Source organism: Aulonocara stuartgranti (genome assembly GCF_965226115.1).
Source record: "Aulonocara stuartgranti genome assembly, chromosome: 16".
Lineage (NCBI taxonomy): Eukaryota > Metazoa > Chordata > Actinopteri > Cichliformes > Cichlidae > Aulonocara > Aulonocara stuartgranti.
In genome coordinates, this window is record NC_138952.1 from 15,386,578 (window position 1) to 15,408,852 (window position 22,275).

Below are 22,275 nucleotides of genomic sequence, written 5' to 3' on the forward strand. Positions count from 1 at the left end.
TTTCACTTCTTCGAGTCGTCTTCTCTTGCATAATGACTCCATTGCATAACATTTGTGAGAATGTGAGAATACAGCTGTGGAAGTGAAGCATGTTAGATTAATGCTCGAATCTTGCAACAATGACATTCAGGCTTCACTGAATGTAATTTGAGATTTTGCAGAAACATTAGACTCCCTGAAGTCCTGTTTGTTGGTGTCAGCTTGTTGCATGCCAAAGTCTTCCTTTGTCTCGGAAAAAATACACACGGCATGCAGAAAAAAAATTGAGTGTGAAGTGATGTGATGATGTGAGCATTTACAGACACATCACAGCACTAAATTCATTAGCACAAGGCCTGTTTGCGACGTACAGCACATTCAAAAGGTCATCTCAGAATGCACCTTTGATACAGTGAAGCTGTTTGTAATAAAGCAGCACCTCTGCAGATAAATCCTGTGCTCTTTTGGAGCTGTCAGGATTCATCCGAGTTCAGATGCCTGACTGCAGACTTCACCCTCATATCAAACACATCGATTCTCCTTCCACTGCCTCTCCCCGGTCTGAATTGTTCACATGTGCTGGTACCGTATTATAATTGTCAAATTTCAAATAACAAGCCGCACCAGCGTTGTTAGTGGATTACTCGCTCCCTCATCTGCTTGTTTGCAACCCACTAATTTGCGCTGCTGTTGGCAGCTTGCATTGGTCATCGGTAAAATGAACTGCTGCGTCTGTGCTCATGAATTTGTGCTTTGTTAGTAGATCACCCGCACAACTTTTGACTCCTGATCAGTGCTTTTTTTTTTTTTGTTGTCTTGCAGCCTCACACTGATTTGCCCTGTTTTAATAAATAGTGCTTTTTGTGAGGGAGGGGGGGTACTGACCTATGCATTTTGCAGATATTGCATGTTGCAATGCGAGGCAGGCTTATCTCTTTTAGCAGTACTTGCAGTGCTTACCTAATTGAAATGCTGGAGCCACACACAAATGAGAGATTTCAGTCATTCACACTTCATAAATTGAATGATGTCACTTTTTTCCTCCCTGTTGCTCACCTCTGCTCACACGGCGATGCCTCCAAACGGACGAGAGCTGAGCTTCGTATTCTGGTCATTCACAGCCTTCCAACTCCATCATTAAAAAAACAAAGGCTTGTAGTCTGGCGCAGGAGATGCACAAAGAGACAAAAGCCTCCTGCACTGCCTCTCTGTTTGTGCCTGGGCACAACTAGAGAGGATTTTTATCCAGATCAAAGGGATTCGCAATCATGCATGCCTTTTTAATGAAGTTCTGCATTAATTAGTGCCTCAGTGACACTCTTCCCCCCCTGTTGTTCAGAGGGTCATTGCCAAACATTTTTAGCTTATTCACACTAGCTCCAGAATACAATAGTTCTCCATGACAGTGCCAGGCTCCTCGTCATCAGCAGAATGAATCAGTACTTTCATGTCGTTTGAAGCAGAGGAACAATCATTCCTACTGTTGACGACTGAGTATCCTATCTGTTCCCTTGTTTTCTAACCCAGGACCGGTCACGCTCTCATGGCTTTCATGTTATCGCGCCAAGAGGGGAAACTGAATCGGCAGCAGACAATGGAGCTGGGACACCACATACTCAAAGCACACATCTTCAAGGTATAGATGTGGAACCTACGTGGTCTATGCATTCATCTTTATTTGAAATCCATCCCTTGCAGGAATTTCTTGGTGTTCACTTTCTCTTGATTTATGCACTGTGACAATGGTTCACCAGAGGATAAGCCGTGGGATGTGGAAAGCAACATTGACAGCTTATGCCCCTCAGATTCGCTGGTTTTTACATATGTGTGTTTGTGTATTTACTCATGCATTTATGCATCGGCGTGCATGCAGGGTCTGAGCAAGAAGACAGGCGTGTCATCCAGTGTCCTTCAGGCTCTGTGGATAAACTGCAGCACTGACGGCCTTTCTGCAGCCCTGGCCTCCCTGAGGAACCTCTACACACCTAATGTCAAGGTAAGCCTTTGCTTCAGGTTTGCTCCTGCGCGTCTGTTGAATGCAGAACAATCGGCTTATTAGCTAACGATGAAAAAAACACATTATTGATAACCTGAAATGCCTAAATGCAACAGGTTGCTTTTGTTGAAATGCAAAGTAGAAGCTTCTTGAGGGGATATAGGAAACCTTTAAACACTATATATTAAACACACAGTATATGTATCCAATTTTCAGCATTTTCATAACCCTTTTGTTACATTGGAGTAATATAATCATATACACTGGTTAGGTCATTTTAAAGCAAATGCATCTCAGAAATAACTGCAACTTTCTTTAGATTTTAGTTACACTTTTAATCCCCGAATGTTGCTCCACGCAGAGAATGTTTTATTAATAACCGCTGTCCTTTTATATTGTTAATGTGTCCAATTATAATTTGACAGGTAAATGTTAATAAGCTTCGCGCACGAGCCAACTTCCTGTGTACTGCTTTTCAGTCGTGTTTCGAAGGGCGATAATCATTTGGCCTTTCCTGGAAAGGCTGTTCTGCCAGCATGATGCATTCTGGCTCGAAGAAAAATTATCCTCCGTACTTCTTTGCCGTTAGTGTTATTGTTTCAGAGGGCGTTCCATCACCTGGTGTCTGTTTGTGAGTTATTGTATAAATGTGTAGTATTAGTCAAACAGACATTTACAAAATGACCTTATTCTCTCCTCTGGGGGAGGGGTGGGGGGGTTAATTATGCTACAGAGGATCCAGAAAATAACACACACTTTCATCTCCTGTCGTCAAACACTCATTTCACTCTTTGGTTTTGTTTGACTAGGCCTTTATTATTGATTTACTCGTAATGAAAGCGAATACCACACTTGATAATTGCATTCGCTAGAATGTGGCCGTTTCATTTGCCGTCTGAAAAATCTGAAGATGAGAATAAGAAGTTTGATCTCTGTATGAGCCATAAAATGAGTAATGGAAACAATTCTGCTGCTCAAACATGGGTGGTAGTTCACATTTTTAAGTGTATAATTTAGCCAATAAAGAGTAAAATAGTTAAACAGTCATCTCTTCTTAAGAGAATAACATTTATTTTTAATTCAGATTTCTTTCACCTTTAAGTACATGTGATAAAAAATTCACTTCTTTGCAAAGACCTTGAAATAAATATTCAAACGTGAATGCTTTCTGCATTTTTTATTTATCTTTTTGCTTGTATGATCAGGTAAGCCGTCTCCTGATGCTGGGAGGGGCAAACGTGAATTACCGCACAGAAGTACTGAACAACGCACCAGTGCTTTGCGTCCAGTGTCACCTCGGTCACCAGGAAATTGTCTCACTGCTGCTCGAGTTCGGCGCCAGCGTGGATGTTGTTTCAGAAAACGGCATGAGCCCCCTCTGCTTCTCAGCTGCTGCAGGACACTTGGGACAAGTCATGCTGCTCTGTAAAAAGGAGGCTAAGGTGAGGACTTTTCATATTGTGACTACTTGACAACTCTACTGATGTAGTTTTCTTGTGATCATAGACATTTGGTTTCATTTGGCCATCTTTCTGGATTTCTGGCTTTTTCATATGCAGGGTTTGTATGGGTGCTTGAAATCATTAAAAAAGGCTTGAATTTAAATATTGTCTTTTCAAGGTTTGAATAGTGCTTGAATTTTAGATGTGGTGCTTAAACGTGGTTGAAACCATATTTCATTCACCACAAATAACTGAATGAGTCACAAAGTGTGAAAGCAAAATTTCTCCATCTGGTCTGCCTTGCACCTCTGCGTGCCAGTCTGTTTCAATGTGTGACCCCGCCCTCCCCCTGGGGATGAGTGCACTAACTTGACGTTGCTGTTTTAATGAGTGTTTGATGGAAAACGACACTGGTGGAATTTGCACTCTGAGTCACATGACAGGTGAGTCCTAGTAAATAATTTTCGAGTATGTGTACATAACACATGCTAATTTTAAAACTATTATTATTATTTTGCTAGCTATCAAACGTGCTGGAGAAATGCACTGAGTGTGATAGTACAGTAGTTGGTTATGGCATGGTGATTTATGGTATATGCTGTAAACATAGCTAACATTACTTAGCAGTAGCAGTAATGTGAGTTACTTCACTCAAGTAAAAGCTTTAAACGTTAGTCTGATACTTAACTAGCCAACTTGAGGCTTAAGGGAATAATGGTAATAAGAGGGACTGATCCATATGGGCACAGAGAATAGCCACTTTTTGTGGTACTGAAGTTCCCGGGCTTTCATTCAAAATCTGTTTATCGTGAGCACCCACCCATTAAACATAAAAATTATAAATAGCTTCAAGCTATTTCAAGCTATTGATGCCTGTGGGCACTATCAGCCACTGAGACAACAGACAAATTTTAGTGTTTTAATGAATGAATATTTCATACATTAAGGCTGCCTGTTTATTTAAGAGAGGTGAACAATACATTATAATTGTACATAATAATATCACAGATGATAAACTAAATAAATAGATTTTACTTAGATGCTTGTTCATTCTTAAAGTCTTATATGTTGAATTGAACTGAATGTCATCTGTTCAAAGGCTCTCCCAGTCAGTGCTGTTCTCCATGCCTGTCTTACTGTACATGATGTTATTAGCACAAACACTTTAAAAGTTACTGTGACTCAAACATAGAAAAATAGATTTTTTATTTCCCTCACCTAATATTTAAAAGTATTTTATAGCATATAACACCTTTGAAAATATGCTTTGGTTCACATTTAACTCCAGAAAATCATAAATCAAAATATGGATATTACCTGTCCACAGATTCATGGTGCAGTAACTGCTCTTTTAACTGTCTGGTGTCTTTGCTTTGTTTGGTGTTTGTAGACATGGTTTACATGAGTTTTTAGCTGAGATTCAGAGGTTTCTGTGGACACTACTCATGTCAGCACTTATATTTCTGACCTCGTGTTATAATCGATTAAACGTGATCTCCTCCCTTTTGCCCCCATTTTTGATGTTGTGGGTGCAAATGATCAGGCGTGACATTCTCATAATAAATCAGATAAAATACTGCAAAGAATTAATCCTGCATTTGTGTGATTGAAATGTGTGTGCAGTGACACTGTTTTAAAGATTTGGCCTAAATAATTCTGGAGTGAATGAGCCTAAACATGATGACCTGACTAATGACACCATATCACCTGTGACACTCACACACGCACGTATGACTTTGCCAGTTTCAGCTGAAACAATTTCAGTGTTTCAAACCATGTTCCAGAGTTTTTAGTTCACCGTTCATGAGGTTTCAAGAAGAAAATGAAAGACAGATCTGAATGTTTGAAAGTGTTTTGGAAAAACTCTGTAAAGAATAGATGAACAATACTCAAAGGATAAATTCAACTGTTTTATTTTGTTAGATAAGTTGAAAAAAAAGTTAAACAAGCAAGTAAATAACGAAACAAGGTAAAACGAAGTAAGTTCAAAAAGTTAACAAGTAAATAACGAAACAAGGTTAAATGAGGTAAGTTCAAAAAGTTAACAAGTAAATAACGAAACAAGGTTAAATGAGGTAAGAGCAAAAAGTTAACAAGTAAATAACGAAACAAGGTTAAATGAGGTAAGTTCAAAAAGTTAACAAGTAAATAACGAAACAAGGTTAAATGAGGTAAGTTCAAAAAGTTAACAAGTAAATAACGAAACAAGGTTAAATGAGGTAAGAGCAAAAAGTTAACAAGTAAATAAAGAAACAAGGTAGAGGAGAGAAAACCCCAACAATCCCCTCTGAGCAAGCACTAGGCGACAGTGGGGAGGAAAAACTGCCTTTAAACGGGCAGAAACCTCCGGCAGAACCAGGCTCAGGAGGGGGCAGTCAACTGCCGGGACTGGTTGGGGGGGTGAACAGAGGTGGAGCAAGACGAGGCTACATCAGTTGAAGAAGCAGTATTGTCCCTCTACCGGAAAAAGCTGAAGAATCTTTTCTTCTTTTTCATGGACTTTTCCACGAGCGCCTTTTTGTCCAGGATGAGGGTTCTCAACTCCTCGATGGTTTCTGTGTTTTGCCTCTCAAGTTTCTTGCATGTTTGTTCCACCTGTTCTAATGTTGCTTGTGTTTCTTTAAGCTTTTCTTTGAGGTCTTTGGATGTTGCCTCCTGTGTCAGCTTTGCCTTCTGCAGGTCTGCATTTCTCACTTGATCTTCTTTGTGCAGGCCTTCTAGCTGCTCATTTCTTTTCTGGATATCGCGGAGCGTACACTGCAGGTCCTCATGCGTTTTGTCTTGTTTTTGCTTTTGGGCCTGCATTTCTGTGTTTTCCCGCTTCAAGTTGTTGAATTCCAACAATATCCCCTTAATGAGCTCTGAGTTGTTTTTGGCCATGTGATCAATCTTTTTCTGCATGTGTGAGCATCGTTTTTCTAGTGTTTCCTTTTCTCCCTCCAGCTCACTTGTTTTGACCTTCAGTTCATCACAGAATCCTTGCAACTTTTGATTTTTACTCTCAAAGTCCTTGATAATGCACTTTTCTTCTGGCAGTCTTTCTTTCTGTTGCTCTTTCTCTTGAAGGAGGTCTTTATTTTGGACCAATGTTTGTTCCAACTCTGCCTTCACCATTCTGTACTTTTCCTGCATGCCTTGGAGCTCGCGCTGCAGGTCTTTTTGCTTTGTGTCCTGTTGTTCCTTCTGTTGGAGGACTTCTTTATTTTTTTCTTCAGCTTCATCAAGCTTTCTTTGGAGCAGGTGATTCATTTGGTCCATGTATTGCAGATCCCACTCCATTTTATCAATCGTCGCTTTCCTGCCTTGAAGCTGCTCGGACATTTCTTTAACTTCAGCGCTCTTTTTCTTGTTTTCTTTGATGAGGGATACAATCTGCTCTCTGGCTTGAGCAAACTTGATCCCCCAGCCCTCATTAATAATGTTGATGTCGGGCTGGCGCTGTAGTGTTTCTTCCAAGTGTTTGTTTTGTGCTTCCATCTGTAAGCACTTCTTCTCCAGGTGACGTTTTTCTTCTTCAATTTGTCGAATTTTGTTCTGGAGATGGTTGTTTTCATTCCTACTCTCCTGTAATGCCCTTTGGATGGATAAGAGGCCATTTGGAGAAATTGGCCGGCCACGCGTGGAAGGAGAGGTGGCGAAATCTTTTTGTCTTGGTTGCCGTAATCTTGGATACATGTTGGCGTTTGTATCCGATGACTCTGAGAGGTTTCCAAATTTTTCTGTAGTGAACGTTTGAAGGCTGCAAACACAAAGGCTGCGAAGAAACGAACTGAAAATTGCTGTTTCTCACCCCTATTTATAGAAAAACTTCAAAGGATCCTTGTGACATCCTTGTGACATCCTTGTGACATCCTTGTGACATCATCACTCCTAAGCCAATCAGATTGTCACATGACATTTTGGAATGTGGAATGGGGATATGTTTTTTTTTAAACAGTTTTCAAATGTAACTTAATATTTAAGTGTTTCTTACTTGACCCGCTTAGTCGATTAAAAAGTTAATTGCCACGAACACCCCTAATGTTATATAACAGACCACAGAAAAAAGACAGGTTTTTTTCTACGTGACAGAGCTATAATAAATGTTTTGTTTTTTTTAATTATCCTACTTTTTCTAAAAGGGAACATTATTTAAAGAAAATGTATTTAATTAAAAACTCTGTATTCATCTAAAGGGTATACCAAGAAGGGTGAGCTTCCTGCTTGAAAAGGAACTGACCAAAATAAATGTATTTCTCTGCAATTACAAACTCTGTGTAAACAGTCTTGGTGTCAAAATAAAGCTAACACTGGTGAGATGTCATCAGAGCTGTAAATATTACTGCAGATGTTACTATGTCAAAGTTACTGTGACTCAAACATAGAAAAAATGATTTTTTATTTCCCTCACCTAATTTTTAAAAGTATTTTATAGCATATAACACGTTTGAAAATATGCTTTGGTTCACATTTAACTCCAGAAAATCATAAATCAAAATATGGATATTACCTGTCCACAGATTCATGGTGCAGTAACTGCTCTTTTAACTGTCTGGTGTCTTTGCTTTGTTTGGTGTTTGTAGACATGGTTTACATGAGTTTTTAGCTGAGATTCAGAGGTTTCTGTGGACACTACTCATGTCAGCACTTATATTTCTGACCTCGTGTTATAATCGATTAAACGTGGTCTCCTCCCTTTTGCCCCCATTTTTGATGTTGTGGGTGCAAATGATCAGGCGTGACATTCTCATAATAAATCAGATAAAATACTGCAAATAATTAATCCTGCATTTGTGTGATTGAAATGTGTGTGCAGTGACACTGTTTTAAAGATTTGGCCTAAATAATTCTGGAGTGAATGAGCCTAAACATGATGACCTGACTAATGACACCATATCACCTGTGACACTCACACACGCACGTATGACTTTGCCAGTTTCAGCTGAAACAATTTCAGTGTTTCAAACCATGTTCCAGAGTTTTTAGTTCACCGTTCATGAGGTTTCAAGAAGAAAATGAAAGACAGATCTGAATGTTTGAAAGTGTTTTGGAAAAACTCTGTAAAGATTAGATGAACAATACTCAAAGGATAAATTCAACTGTTTTATTTTGTTAGATAAGTTGAGAAAAAAAAGTTAAACAAGCAAGTAAATAACGAAACAAGGTAAAACGAAGTAAGAGCAAAAAGTTAACAAGTAAATAACGAAACAAGGTTAAATGAGGTAAGTTCAAAAAGTTAACAAGTAAATAACGAAACAAGGTTAAATGAAGTAAGAGCAAAAAGTTAACAAGTAAATAACGAAACAAGGTTAAATGAGGTAAGTTCAAAAAGTTAACAAGTAAATAACGAAACAAGGTTAAATGAGGTAAGTTCAAAAAGTTAACAAGTAAATAACGAAACAAGGTTAAATGAAGTAAGAGCAAAAAGTTAACAAGTAAATAACGAAACAAGGTTAAATGAGGTAAGAGCAAAAAGTTAACAAGTAAATAACGAAACAAGGTTAAATGAGGTAAGTTCAAAAAGTTAACAAGTAAATAACGAAACAAGGTTAAATGAAGTAAGAGCAAAAAGTTAACAAGTAAATAAAGAAACAAGGTTAAATGAGGTAAGTTCAAAAAGTTAACAAGTAAATAAAGAAACAAGGTTAACTGAAGTAAGAGCAAAAAGTTAACAAGTAAATAAAGAAACAAGGTTAAATGAGGTAAGTTCAAAAAGTTAACAAGTAAATAACGAAACAAGGTTAAATGAGGTAAGTTCAAAAAGTTAACAAGTAAATAAAGAAACAAGGTTAAATGAGGTAAGAGCAAAAAGTTAACAAGTAAATAAAGAAACAAGGTAGAGGAGAGAAAACCCCAACAATCCCCTCTGAGCAAGCACTAGGCGACAGTGGGGAGGAAAAACTGCCTTTAAACGGGCAGAAACCTCCGGCAGAACCAGGCTCAGGAGGGGGCAGTCAACTGCCGGGACTGGTTGGGGGGGTGAACAGAGGTGGAGCAAGACGAGGCTACATCAGTTGAAGAAGCAGTATTGTCCCTCTACCGGAAAAAGCTGAAGAATCTTTTCTTCTTTTTCATGGACTTTTCCACGAGTGCCTTTTTGTCCAGGATGAGGGTTCTCAACTCCTCGATGGTTTCTGTGTTTTGCCTCTCAAGTTTCTTGCATGTTTGTTCCACCTGTTCTAATGTTGCTTGTGTTTCTTCAAGCTTTTCTTTGAGGTCTTTGGATGTTGCCTCCTGTGTCAGCTTTGCCTTCTGCAGGTCTGCATTTCTCACTTGATCTTCTTTGTGCAGGCCTTCTAGCTGCTCATTTCTTTTCTGGATATCGTGGAGCGTACACTGCAGGTCCTCATGCGTTTTGTCTTGTTTTTGCTTTTGGGCCTGCATTTCTGTGTTTTCCCGCTTCAAGTTGTTGAATTCCAACAATATCCCCTTAATGAGCTCTGAGTTGTTTTTGGCCATGTGATCAATCTTTTTCTGCATGTGTGAGCATCGTTTTTCTAGTGTTTCCTTTTCTCCCTCCAGCTCACTTGTTTTGACCTTCAGTTCATCACAGAATCCTTGCAACTTTTGATTTTTACTCTCAAAGTCCTTGATAATGCACTTTTCTTCTGGCAGTCTTTCTTTCTGTTGCTCTTTCTCTTGAAGGAGGTCTTTATTTTGGACCAATGTTTGTTCCAACTCTGCCTTCACCATTCTGTACTTTTCCTGCATGCCTTGGAGCTCGCGCTGCAGGTCTTTTTGCTTTGTGTCCTGTTGTTCCTTCTGTTGGAGGACTTCTTTATTTTTTTCTTCAGCTTCATCAAGCTTTCTTTGGAGCAGGTGATTCATTTGGTCCATGTATTGCAGATCCCACTCCATTTTATCAATCGTCGCTTTCCTGCCTTGAAGCTGCTCGGACATTTCTTTAACTTCAGCGCTCTTTTTCTTGTTTTCTTTGATGAGGGATACAATCTGCTCTCTGGCTTGAGCAAACTTGATCCCCCAGCCCTCATTAATAATGTTGATGTCGGGCTGGCGCTGTAGTGTTTCTTCCAGGTGTTTGTTTTGTGCTTCCATCTGTAAGCACTTCTTCTCCAGGTGACGTTTTTCTTCTTCAATTTGTCGAATTTTGTTCTGGAGATGGTTGTTTTCATTCCTACTCTCCTGTAATGCCCTTTGGATGGATAAGAGGCCATTTGGAGAAATTGGCCGGCCACGCGTGGAAGGAGAGGCGGCGAAATCTTTTTGTCTCGGTTGCCGTAATCTTGGATACATGTTGGCGTTTGTATCCGATGACTCTGAGAGGTTTCCAAATTTTTCTGTAGTGAACGTTTGAAGGCTGCAAACACAAAGGCTGCGAAGAAACGAACTGAAAATTGCTGTTTCTCACCCCTATTTATAGAAAAACTTCAAAGGATCCTTGTGACATCCTTGTGACATCCTTGTGACATCATCACTCCTAAGCCAATCAGATTGTCACATGACATTTTGGAATGTGGAATGGGGATATGTTTTTTTTTAAACAGTTTTCAAATGTAACTTAATATTTAAGTGTTTCTTACTTGACCCGCTTAGTCGATTAAAAAGTTAATTGCCACGAACACCCCTAATGTTATATAACAGACCACAGAAAAAAGACAGGTTTTTTTCTACGTGACAGAGCTATAATAAATGTTTTGTTTTTTTTAATTATCCTACTTTTTCTAAAAGGGAACATTATTTAAAGAAAATGTATTTAATTAAAAACTCTGTATTCATCTAAAGGGTATACCAAGAAGGGTGAGCTTCCTGCTTGAAAAGGAAATGACCAAAATAAATGTATTTCTCTGCAATTACAAACTCTGTGTAAACAGTCTTGGTGTCAAAATAAAGCTAACACTGGTGAGATGTCATCAGAGCTGTAAATATTACTGCAGATGTTACTATGTCAAAGTTACTGTGACTCAAACATAGAAAAAATGATTTTTTATTTCCCTCACCTAATTTTTAAAAGTATTTTATAGCATATAACACCTTTGAAAATATGCTTCGGTTCACATTTAACTCCAGAAAATCATAAATCAAAATATGGATATTACCTGTCCACAGATTCATGGTGCAGTAACTGCTCTTTTAACTGTCTGGTGTCTTTGCTTTGTTTGGTGTTTGTAGACATGGTTTACATGAGCTTTTAGCTGAGATTCAGAGGTTTCTGTGGACACTACTCATGTCAGCACTTATATTTCTGACCTCGTGTTATAATCGATTAAACGTGGTCTCCTCCCTTTTCCCCCCATTTCTCTGGGCATGTGTGCTTAACTAGTTAAAATAACAAACATCTGTCTCCTATTTTTGTGTCACAAAAATTATTAATTATTATTAATGATTAAAGACTTATTAATTTGTGCAGTTTTCTTGTTTTGTGTGGTTGTTGTTTTTTGTCAAGTGGAGATGAATATCTTTAAGTTGATTTGTTCACATTTGCACATCTTTCTGTTTTAAGAGAAATATGTGTTTTGAGTTTGTACACTATATGCATATAAATCAACCATTTCCTTTTTCAGTGTTTTCGTGTGGTGCATTTTTCTCTGTTTTAACAAAAGGAGAACAAAGGACTTTTAAGTCGACCTAAGATGATTTGTTTCAATTTTTACATGGTCTTATTGAGGTAATGCAAATTGAAACATTCATTCTTTTTTTGGTAATGTACTGGAAAAGCTTGTTAATGGACTTTGAAAGTGCGTAAAAATTACTTAAATTTGAAAAATGCGTCTGAACCATGCATACGGTATATTTACCTCACAGGTTTTTGCTGTTTCTGTTTATTAAAACCAAGAATCTTCTTTTTGCCAGGTTGATCATGTAGATAAGAGTGGCCAGTGTGCTCTGGTCCATGCTGCCCTACGAGGACACCTTGAGATTATCCAGTACCTGCTGGAGCTAGAATGGAGTGCTGAGGGGCAGCAGCAGGACTGCTCTCTGAAGAGCAAAGCTCTGCAGCAGGCTTTGATTGCAGCCTCGAGCATGGGGCACACACAGGTCTGACTGACACACATGCATGTATTTTACCAGATCCATAGACATAAATGCCCTTTTTTTTGTACTGTTTCTCGCTACAAAAGAAAGAAAACATGGATGTACAAAAAACATACTTTAAGCCACACAGGATCCTGGTTTTTCCATTTTTAATAGTGAGACAAGACCTTTTCTTTCTTGCATGGTTTCACAACAGCCTTCACAAAGAATTTCTGATTTATTTTTTTTTTAAAGATCAGAAGGAACTATAGATATATAAAATAAAAATGAGCACACAGCGTTCTCTGTGAATATGACTCAAAGCCAGAAGTACTGTTCAGAATTGCATGTAGATTCACAATCGATAACAGTGCAGCGCCTTCAGCTGCCCCGGTGAGACGTAGACTCAAGGTTTAGTTTGGCTCCCTCGTTAGCTGGAATTGGCTCCCAAGGCCTGGATTAGAATAACATAACTGGGCCAAGTGAAGTCAACCTGCATGCAGAAAAGACCCTTTTAAAGTTCAACTATTTGAATGCGCGTTTTTGTTAATGTTTTTTAAGATTAGCATTTTGTATACTGTAACCTCTCAAAGGTTTATTTGATTTTTTTTTTTTTCTGCTGAAACAGCATGTCATTAATCTAAGTTTCTTTTTTGGCAGGTTGTGAGAGGCTTGCTGGCGTTGAATAATGAGCACGCTGTGCAAATTGATAGTCATGACACACTGTGGGGAGAGACAGGTATGTTCTCATCAATCTTTTTGCATTACACGGCTCTTTTGTACTATCACCAGCTGTTTTTGCATTCTGAACCACACTGCTGTAATTGAATGCTGCAGTGGAAAGTCCTGTATCTGTGCTCTCCACAGTAATGCTCTCTGTTTGATGCAGAGGTCGCTCAACCCAAATGTGGGTGCATTTTAATGGCTGTTGTAAGTCCTCCTGTGCTGTACTTTCTGGTAAAAGCATTACTTACTCTTGTCGTGTAGCTTTCTGCTTGGAATTCAGTCCACACAGTATTTTCCTTTTTTTTTTTTTTTTTTAGAAAAATTGTCCCACTGAATTTTAGGAACAGTATTCCCTCGGTGCTTTATGTTAAAACAACAGCGTCGACTCCACAGTTGGTTTTATACGCTGCTAGTCCCACTCAGATTTAGAATGAGTAGTAGTTCCTGTTTTGTTTTTCCTGAAAGGATTATTTTGGACTTTTTAAAAGTTTGTCCTTCCCTCTGTGGGACAGTTTGTTTTCATTTGAAAGTGATTGAGGAGTCAAAGCAAAAAGCCATGTGGTGCTGCAGGAAACGGCATGAAGTCGGAAAAGCAGAAGGTGGCTGTCAGATTTAAGACGGGTTACTTGAAGGTTGTCTGACAGAAATGATACAGCAGACTGCAAGGCTGCATTGGCCGGGAAGCGTTCATGCATCATAATTTTTAGCCATTAAAGCATTACTACTTTGTCTTTAATGCAGTATTTTAACGGTAACTCATTACTTTTGCTGAACTCAGTAATCGCATTAGAGTGAGTACTTAATCATGTTATTACTTGTGTTCCACGAGTCTTCAATCTGAATAATGGCAGGGAAAAAAATCATTAAACATACAATTTCATCACGTGCACAGCATGGTAAATGGCCTGTATTTATATAGCGCTTTACTAGTCCTTAAGGACCCCAAAGCGCTTTACATATCCAGTCATCCACACATTCACACACTGGTGATGGCAAGCTACATTGTAGCCACAGCCACCCTGGGGCGCACTGACAGAGGCACTGACAGCAACCACCTGACGCCATTTTTAAAATACGAGACGAAAAAGATTGTCTTCAGTTTTTAAGTGTTTGACGTTTTTCGAATGTCTATAATCTGTGATGGAGAAAGGGAAAAATTTTATGTACTACATAAGATTTCTATTTTATGTCACAGTGCAGAGATCCAGATGTTCAATACAGATGGTTAAAAAGCACAGCTATGCTTTATTTTTCATTGATCCTAGTAATACTTGTGATGCATTATGTAAGAATGAGACACATGTGGTGTTAGAGCTTCAATATTCCTCACAATCATTAGTGCAGGTTGTGTTAAAACATTGGCCACATTTTTGTCATCATCATTATGAACATCTGCCCTGAGAGTCAAGTGTCCAGATAGCATTAGACAACAGTATTAGTTGTCGCTGCAGTCATAGTAGAATATGTATAAAGAAGAATTCTCTTTGTGTGTCTCTCAACTCTAACCCAGCAGGATTTAGCATTCAAAGTTGGCTGCTTTAAGAATGTAGGTCAGCTTCTTAGTGGAGAGGTTGTCCAAAGTGTGGCTAACTGCTGCTTGTTCTCTGTTAAATGACTGCTTCAGATGATTTTGCAGTGCTGGCCTGGGACAAAGATCTTTCCCTCTGAAATATAGATTAGATCTGCTTGGAGCAAAGTAAAATCCAATAGTACACGTGGCTTTCCAGTATTTGACTTTCAGCTCTTTTTAACAAAGTGGATGTTTAATCATTGCTATCACCTCACCTCTTCCTTCTAAAGTAATAACATAGTGGGTCACAGGTGGCAGTAGTCAGAGCTGTGGCTCCGCTGACCTGAAACACAGTGAGTCTTAACCCCTTGACCTGACCTTGAATTAACATATTTTTGCACCCACCTGGCACTCATTAAAACTGTGATCCTGGCTCATCTGTATTCAAGGGGATTAAATCTGTAAACAACAGTAAACACAGTTATGACCACAATGTAGATTTGTCTGCACTCAGTCATGCTTGGGGGGGAAAAAATGAATAAAAAAAGCTGGAATTTTGCTGCAGACATAAATTGAATATTTAGTGGTGGAGTGGCTGCACTGTCTAGAAATGACTAGATACAAACACCAGAAATTATTAGCGATGAAGCAATATTTGAAATCCCTTTGCTGCTATTCAGCTGCAGGTTTATTAATCCAATTGTTGTGCTGTGATGCAGAGAAGATGGAAAGCGAAAAAGAAAATTCAGAAATATACCCTTGAAAACCAGCCTTTTGTCGTTGCCTCAGAAACGCTCCTCTCATAACGATGTGTGAAATGTTATAGCGTGTTTAAAATTCATCGGAGTATTACATCTCACTGCAAATAGACCTGCTGTCTCTTGTGTTTAAATAGAAGAAGATTTGATTGTACATCTGTGCAAACTCTATCTTTTAAAGTCCCCTCTTAGGATGCAATAAACCTCCCTGTTATGCAAAGAAAGGCAATTTACCTGCAAAGAGTCATTCTAGTTGTTGTAAGCATGACTGGCTTGTGGCAAAGAGCCACAGCATTGTTGTTTTGCATAAAAGCAATTTTTGTTACATATTTTGGTCTTTGAAGTAGATACTACCGTTTATTTGGGAAGTGAACCCCCAGTTCCTTGGGTGAAAATCTTGCAAGATCCTTTCATCCACCATGATGTTGTCCCTATGTCGACTTTATTTAAATACTTTTTTGTCTAGCACAAGCTTTAGTATTTTGTGGTCTTAGTCCCTGAATTGCAAAGCTATGATCAAACAGCAGGATTCTTGACCCCAGAGGAAGATGTTGAAGGGGCAAAGCGACAAGGACAATATCAGTTATCCAAGAATCAGGAAGTTTGGTTTACTTAAAGAAATACAGCCGGGAATTAAGCTACACTTTCAAGCTCGGTCTTCATGAAGAAATTGTAATCATTTGAGTAAAGTGAATTCATTTTCATGTTCAAGAATTTGAAAATAATTGAGCTTTGTGACACAGCATGTCATCCTGCTGGAAGCAGTGTGATCATAAAGGGATGGTCAGCAGTAATACTCATGTTTGCCGTGTCGTTACTCATGTACGGTGGGTTGGGTCTCACCATTACACCACCAGCAGCTTAAACTGTTGATACAAGAATGGATGCATTCTTGTTGTTTATGCCAAATTGTGACCCTGTCGTCTGAACGTTGCAGCAGAACCAATTTTAGTGAGAATCTTGAACCTCTGTTTCCTGTTCTTAGCTGGCACATAGTGTGGTTTTCTGCTGCTGTAGCCCATCTGCTTCAAGGTTTGACACGGTGTGTGTGTTTAAAGATGCTCTTCTGCATACCTTGGTTTTAAGGGGTGGTTATTTGAGTTGCAGCTGCCTTCAACAAGCTGTTGAACAGGCAAAACCAAGTGATAATTGTTCAAAACCATTGTCTGGATTGTCTTTCATCATTTTCCTGCAACTGTGTTTTTTTCTTAAATTGACAGTCTGTCAGGTTTTTTTAATGAAACTCTGAACAGTTCTTGTTCTGAAACTATTACAGGCACAAGCATGGACAAACTGAAATATTCCTTACTGTGGTTAGAAAGGCATTTGGCATTGTTTTGAGAAAAAATTAAAAAAAAAAAGAGTTCCAGCTTTTTTCTTTCTTTTTTTTTTTTTTTATCTGCAAAGCTTTGCTTAAAATGTCAGGTCACGACCTCTCTGTTGTTGGTGTGTCTTGAGCTCTGCCAGCCTGGTTGCAGAATAGGGCTATTATACGTTTACCTAGTCTATCAAAGTGATTTAAAGACGCTTTGAAGGTGGCTTATAGGTGGTCTGCACGGATAGGAAGAGGAGAGGTGAAATGCAGGAGAGCTGAGATGAATAGCTTTCAAAACACAAGATAAGGAAGGATATCTTTGCAAGTCGCTCTAAAACAATAAAAGTTAGAAAAGGAGCTCCTTATTCTGTGAGTAGGAATGTTGACAATCTTCTGTAGAAGCTCTTACTTTGAAGGTTCGAATAAATACCCTCATCAATATATGGAAAGGTCTCTGAGGATGAAGAACTTCTAAGAATAACGTGTAAAAACATGAAGAGTGCAGCTCTTGAGCTGCTGATTATATGTTCATTGTAGGCCACTACCATCCCCACTCTGGCTAACGCCGCTCCCTTGAGAACAAGCACAGCCTAAGTTTAGTTCCTTAGAGTCATTGTTCTGCTCTGTGCCGTGTGAGAGGATATCCATATTTTGAGCAGATGGAGGCTGGGATTGGTTGGCTCTGATGACTGTTCATCCAGATGGATGATGTCAGAGAGACAAGAAGGCTTAGCGGCACCTTAAATCTTTGTGAGAGCAAAGCTGCTCCGATTCTTAACGTTGGATCCCTCTTTGTTTGGATAACCAGCACTCATTTAAGACCAGTCCATCTGCTGACGAACTGTAAGCATCCAACACTTGAAGAATCTCTTTTCTTTACAAGCATCAATTAATACAGCGTTTGAGTTCCTTTTCTTTAAAATTAATTGGCTAATTCCAGTTAATCTCGGTTTGAGGAAGATACAAAACGTAAACAAGAACGGGCATTTAACACAGTTGCTTGATTTTTCTTGTCTAATGTTTGTCTGCTGATGCATGAAATGACTGAATTCTCATCTCTTTGTCCAAGGCCGGGGGAACTTGAGGCAGGAATTTAATGAGTTTAATAAGCATAAACATAATTATCTGATTTAAAGTCAATTAGTAGCACGCTGCAGCTTACACTGCTTATTTTTCCAGAGATTCTGGAGTCACTGTTTCTATCTGAGCCGTACACAGTACTTCAAGGGTACTAAAGACATTGGATGCCTCTTTATTAGCAGCAAACAACACTGTGTACTGGACACATTTTGTTCGCTTTCAAAGTGTTTCTTTTACGATATATTAATAAGTAAATGTGTCTGAAGAAGTGCCTGTGTCCCCTTTCCTCACTTTAGCCTTGACGGCTGCAGCCGGTCGTGGCAAGATGGAGGTATGCAGCTTTCTGTTGGAGCAGGGGGCGGTGGTGCAGCAGGTCAACAGGCGGGGGGTGTCTCCTCTCTTCTGCGCGGTCAGACAAGGACACTGGCAGGTGAGAGTTTCTGAGTGGTTACAAATAACAACACTGCTTCCAACTACAGTTACACAGTGGCATCTTTCTCCAAACGTGTGGCATTTGATTGCATTGTGTGTCCTGCCCTCACAGTCTCCTGCTTTCTTAAATAACGCTGCGCGTGAGCTCTGTATAGCTGAACCTTATTCGCCTGTGTGTTAGATTGCAGAGCTGCTGCTACAGAATGGTGCTGACATTAACATCAGTGACAAGCAGGGCAGGACCCTGCTCATGGTGGCCGCTTGTGAGGGTCACCTGAGTACTGTGGAGTTTCTGCTTTCTAAAGGTGAGCGGTGCACCAAAGCATCATATGCCAGTTAGCTAGTTGTAGTCAACAGTGTGTTCATATGAAACAACTGTTTGTTTGTTTTTTCCATTGGTCTTAAAGGTGCATCTTTAACGTCGATGGACAAGGAGGGACTGACGCCCCTGAGCTGGGCATGTTTAAAAGGACATAAGAATGTGGTGCAGTTTTTGGTAGAGAAGGGTGCGGTCATCGACCACACGGACAAAAACGGACGAACTCCACTGGACCTCGCTGCCTTCTATGGAGACGCAGAGATTGTGAGTGAAATTGTTTTAAATTTGCTGAAACACACACACCCCCTCCAATATCCTTAGAGACACAAAAACACCACACGTCCCAATCTTTATTTAGCCTTAATTAACATTCCACTAAGGTTATTGAACACATACTGTTGTGAGTTAGCTGCACTCTTGACTGTGGATGCATTGTTCATGTTTTCTTAACCATCTGTGGCCTCCTATAGGTCCAGTATTTGGTGGAAAGAGGAGCAGTGATAGAGCATGTGGACCACAGTGGGATGAGGCCTCTGGACCGGGCAATAGGTTGTAGGAACACGTCAGTGGTGGTGACTCTATTAAAGAAAGGAGCAAAGCTGGGTAAGAACTCTTAAAAAATGCCTTGACTAAGGGTGAAACTGCTTAAAGCTGTATTTTGTATATTTATTACCAACATGTCAAATTGAGACTAGTGAGTGAGGGAAACCAGTACCAGTTTGTACAACCCTCTTTGGACAGCTTTACGCCTGTGGTTTCTACAAAGTGCCCGCAGAGTACTGTCACATCTCAGTAAACACAGAAAGACAGTATTTTGTTACGTTTCTATGTCGGGTTTGTTTCTGCCCTCTTCTGTATCTCATGGTACTAAATACAATCAGACAAAATTTGTGGAATGTCGTGGGAAAACTGTTTCCATTCCTGCTTTTCACTCACTGTGGGCGTGCGTGCGTGTGTGTACCCTAACTATAAAGAGTATGTCGGTCCCATTTCTCCCTGATGAGCTGCTTGGCTAATTTAAGAATGTGACTTATCACCCAAATGACATTCATAAAGCTACATTTCTGCAGCTTATCTTCAGCGCACTCTGCTGTCTTGGAGAAAAAAAATAGAGCTGAACCTTTACATTTTCCTCGGTGCAGTCAGCGTGCATTTACTGATGAAAATGTGACATCATTTCAACTTAAGTGAGCCATAATTGTATATTGTCACACTGCACTTTGTAACACAATTTGCTTTCGCTTCAAATAACAACCCTTCCTGTCGCATGACCTCTCTTCTCTTCCTCCTAACTGTTAACTGGCCTCAATAAACTTAAGGCTACAGAACGTCTCCTTATGATCGATCAGGTACAATCTTTAGGTAACTTTACCTTGTACCAAATTAAAGAGAATACGATGTCCGTCTGTTCAAGCTGAAAACGGCACCATGAATTGCCTTCTGCTTCCGCAGGGAACGCTGCTTGGGCCATGGCTACTTCAAAGCCTGACATCCTCATCATCCTCCTTCAGAAGCTGATGGAGGAAGGAAACCTGCTTTACAAGGTATCTGAAATAGAAACTGATTCCTCTCGACAGTAAAGATGATTTTCCTGTTTTAATGAAATGCTTAAAAAAAACACAGACATGGCTCCTCCAATCTTTTTTATAAAAAGGAGTGGAGAAGGATGGTTTTTTCTTGCTTAGATAAATGTAGACAATGAATCGATGTGCATGTTTCATAGCACTCAACAAAGGTGCCGTGATCGATGTCTGACATTTAACAGATTGAGTTTGCAGCAGAAAGGACAAACCTGTCATGTGTAACTTGTTAGTGTGTGTGTGTGTGTGCGCGTCTTATCTGAGCTTGTCTGTTTGTTGTATGTGTGATTGATGAGAAGGGAGGACTTGAGCCAGAGAACAGCTATTGTGGGAGTATCTGGTGGATGCCTTGGCCTGCTTCTCTCCCCTACATTATTCCGCTTTTCCTTTGGTTCTCTCCTCTTCCTCACCACGTGTTTGCCCTTCATGTGTCCTGCAGAAAGGGAAGATGAAAGAGGCAGCCCAGAGGTACCAGTACGCCCTGAGGAAGTTTCCCAGAGAAGGCTTCGGTGATGAACTGAAGGCATTTAAAGACCTGAGGGTCTCCCTGTACCTCAATCTCTCCCGCTGTCGCAGGAAAACCAATGTACGTCTCTCAAGAGACTTTGATTTCTTCTTCATTCATATTTATTTATGAATGTGTAATAATATTGTTATTGATATACTGTGCAAATGTCGTGAACCCTTAATCGATATTTCAATTTTGGGCTCAAATCAATGTAAAGATATCTGTGGGAGGTCAGGATATTTGTAAAACACAGTGAAAGCTGGGTCGTGGTTTAGGGCTGGATTTCAGTCAGTATTTTCTTGTCACAACAAGTTTTCATCCACCATGTAAACCATGGCAGCACCCTGATTTTTTTTTTAGCATGACAATGATCCCAAACAACTTACTAGTGCAGTAAAAGCATGCCTGGACAGAAAAAGAAACACCCAGTGGAACTCAATCAGTCATGGACTGGCCTCCACAGAGCCCAGACCTCAACAAGACTGAAGCAGCGTGGGATCATCTTGACAGAGAATGGACCAAAAGTCAACCAACATGCAAAGAAGAGCTTTGAATGATCTTCAAGAAGCCTGGAAACTGCATTCTTCAACACAACTTGAACCTAAGAAAGTTCAGGCTGTGTCGAAGAATAAAGGTGGTCACACCAAATGTTGACTTCAATGCTTGTTTCCTTGTGTAGTTGCACATGTTTCAATCAATGTGCACATTTCTCTATTAAACTATTAAAAAAAATAATAATAAGGCCCCACTCAAGACCTTTGCACAGTATTGTATGCATATATTACTGTATAGAAAGGAAAGGAGGAAATCTGTGACTCTGCTGTGGTTTGAGTATGTGCAGACACAAGAAGGCTTGTTAGTGTTTAGCTGGTAACATGGGTGGTAGGGGTGGGAGAAGGGTGCAGATGTGCTCGGTAGGTGACTCAGACCCAGACAGTTCTAATGTCAGCTTCTCCGCTCACTCATGTTTTACAGAATGATGGAGTAATATTTAAGCTGGGATGTGCATTTTGAAAATGACACCAAAGAAAGCATCATGAAAATGTGAACATATGAAAGGTTTTGGGTTATTTTCCCCCCAGATAATAGTTTCTGCAGATTTAGTTTTGTTTACAGTCCAAAGCCCAAGTCTAGCAGGAAGACGTTTGTAGTGAGCCAGCTGTTTGTGCAATTACATGCCGCAAGCAAGAAGATATGAGGGAAACAGGCGGCACAAGGTTGTGTGTTTTCTACAATAAACTAACTACCTGGGGTGCCTGCCAGGCATTTTATCACTTCACATGGGGAGTATAAAGTGTGAGAGAGATGTTGCGTGGATCGCAGTCAGCCGTCATATAGTGTTTGGAAACATTGTTTGTGTGTGTGATACAAAACAGACAAAAAGGGGAAAAAATGCACTCAAAGCAAGAAAACTGTGACATAAAATGAAGTAAGTCACAGATGTTCTACTCTGTGACAGGAACTAAGTAGTGTATACTGGTTTCCATTATCACTATAGCAAGAAGAGAATAACAACTGGTTCAAAATCATTTATCCGTTTTGTTTTTTGCCTCGGCTGTAGGATTTTGGGATGGCTGAGGAGTTTGCAACAAAAGCGCTGGAGCTGAAACCCAAATCCTATGAGGCCTACTATGCCCGTGCCAGAGCTAAAAGAAGCAGCAGGTAAGCGGTTCAGTAA

The 22,275-nt window shown here is 39.7% G+C and overlaps 1 protein-coding gene across 5 annotated transcripts in view; it reads left to right on the top strand.

Annotated features, from left to right (window-relative positions):
- The window catches only part of tanc1b (tetratricopeptide repeat, ankyrin repeat and coiled-coil containing 1b), a 115,953-nt gene that overhangs the window by 90,656 nt on the left and 3,022 nt on the right, over window positions 1-22,275 (top strand). For all 5 annotated transcript variants that reach the window (XM_082507214.1, XM_082507213.1, XM_082507211.1 and 2 more), the window contains 12 exons: window positions 1,507-1,615; window positions 1,853-1,975; window positions 3,181-3,417; window positions 12,208-12,393; window positions 13,030-13,108; window positions 18,055-18,188; window positions 18,372-18,495; window positions 18,598-18,773; window positions 18,980-19,112; window positions 19,962-20,053; window positions 20,529-20,675; window positions 22,159-22,259. In XM_082507214.1, coding sequence (XP_082363340.1) covers window positions 1,507-1,615; window positions 1,853-1,975; window positions 3,181-3,417; window positions 12,208-12,393; window positions 13,030-13,108; window positions 18,055-18,188; window positions 18,372-18,495; window positions 18,598-18,773; window positions 18,980-19,112; window positions 19,962-20,053; window positions 20,529-20,675; window positions 22,159-22,259 — 1,641 coding nt within the window. The remainder of the gene's footprint in view (window positions 1-1,506; window positions 1,616-1,852; window positions 1,976-3,180; window positions 3,418-12,207; window positions 12,394-13,029; window positions 13,109-18,054; window positions 18,189-18,371; window positions 18,496-18,597; window positions 18,774-18,979; window positions 19,113-19,961; window positions 20,054-20,528; window positions 20,676-22,158; window positions 22,260-22,275) is intronic.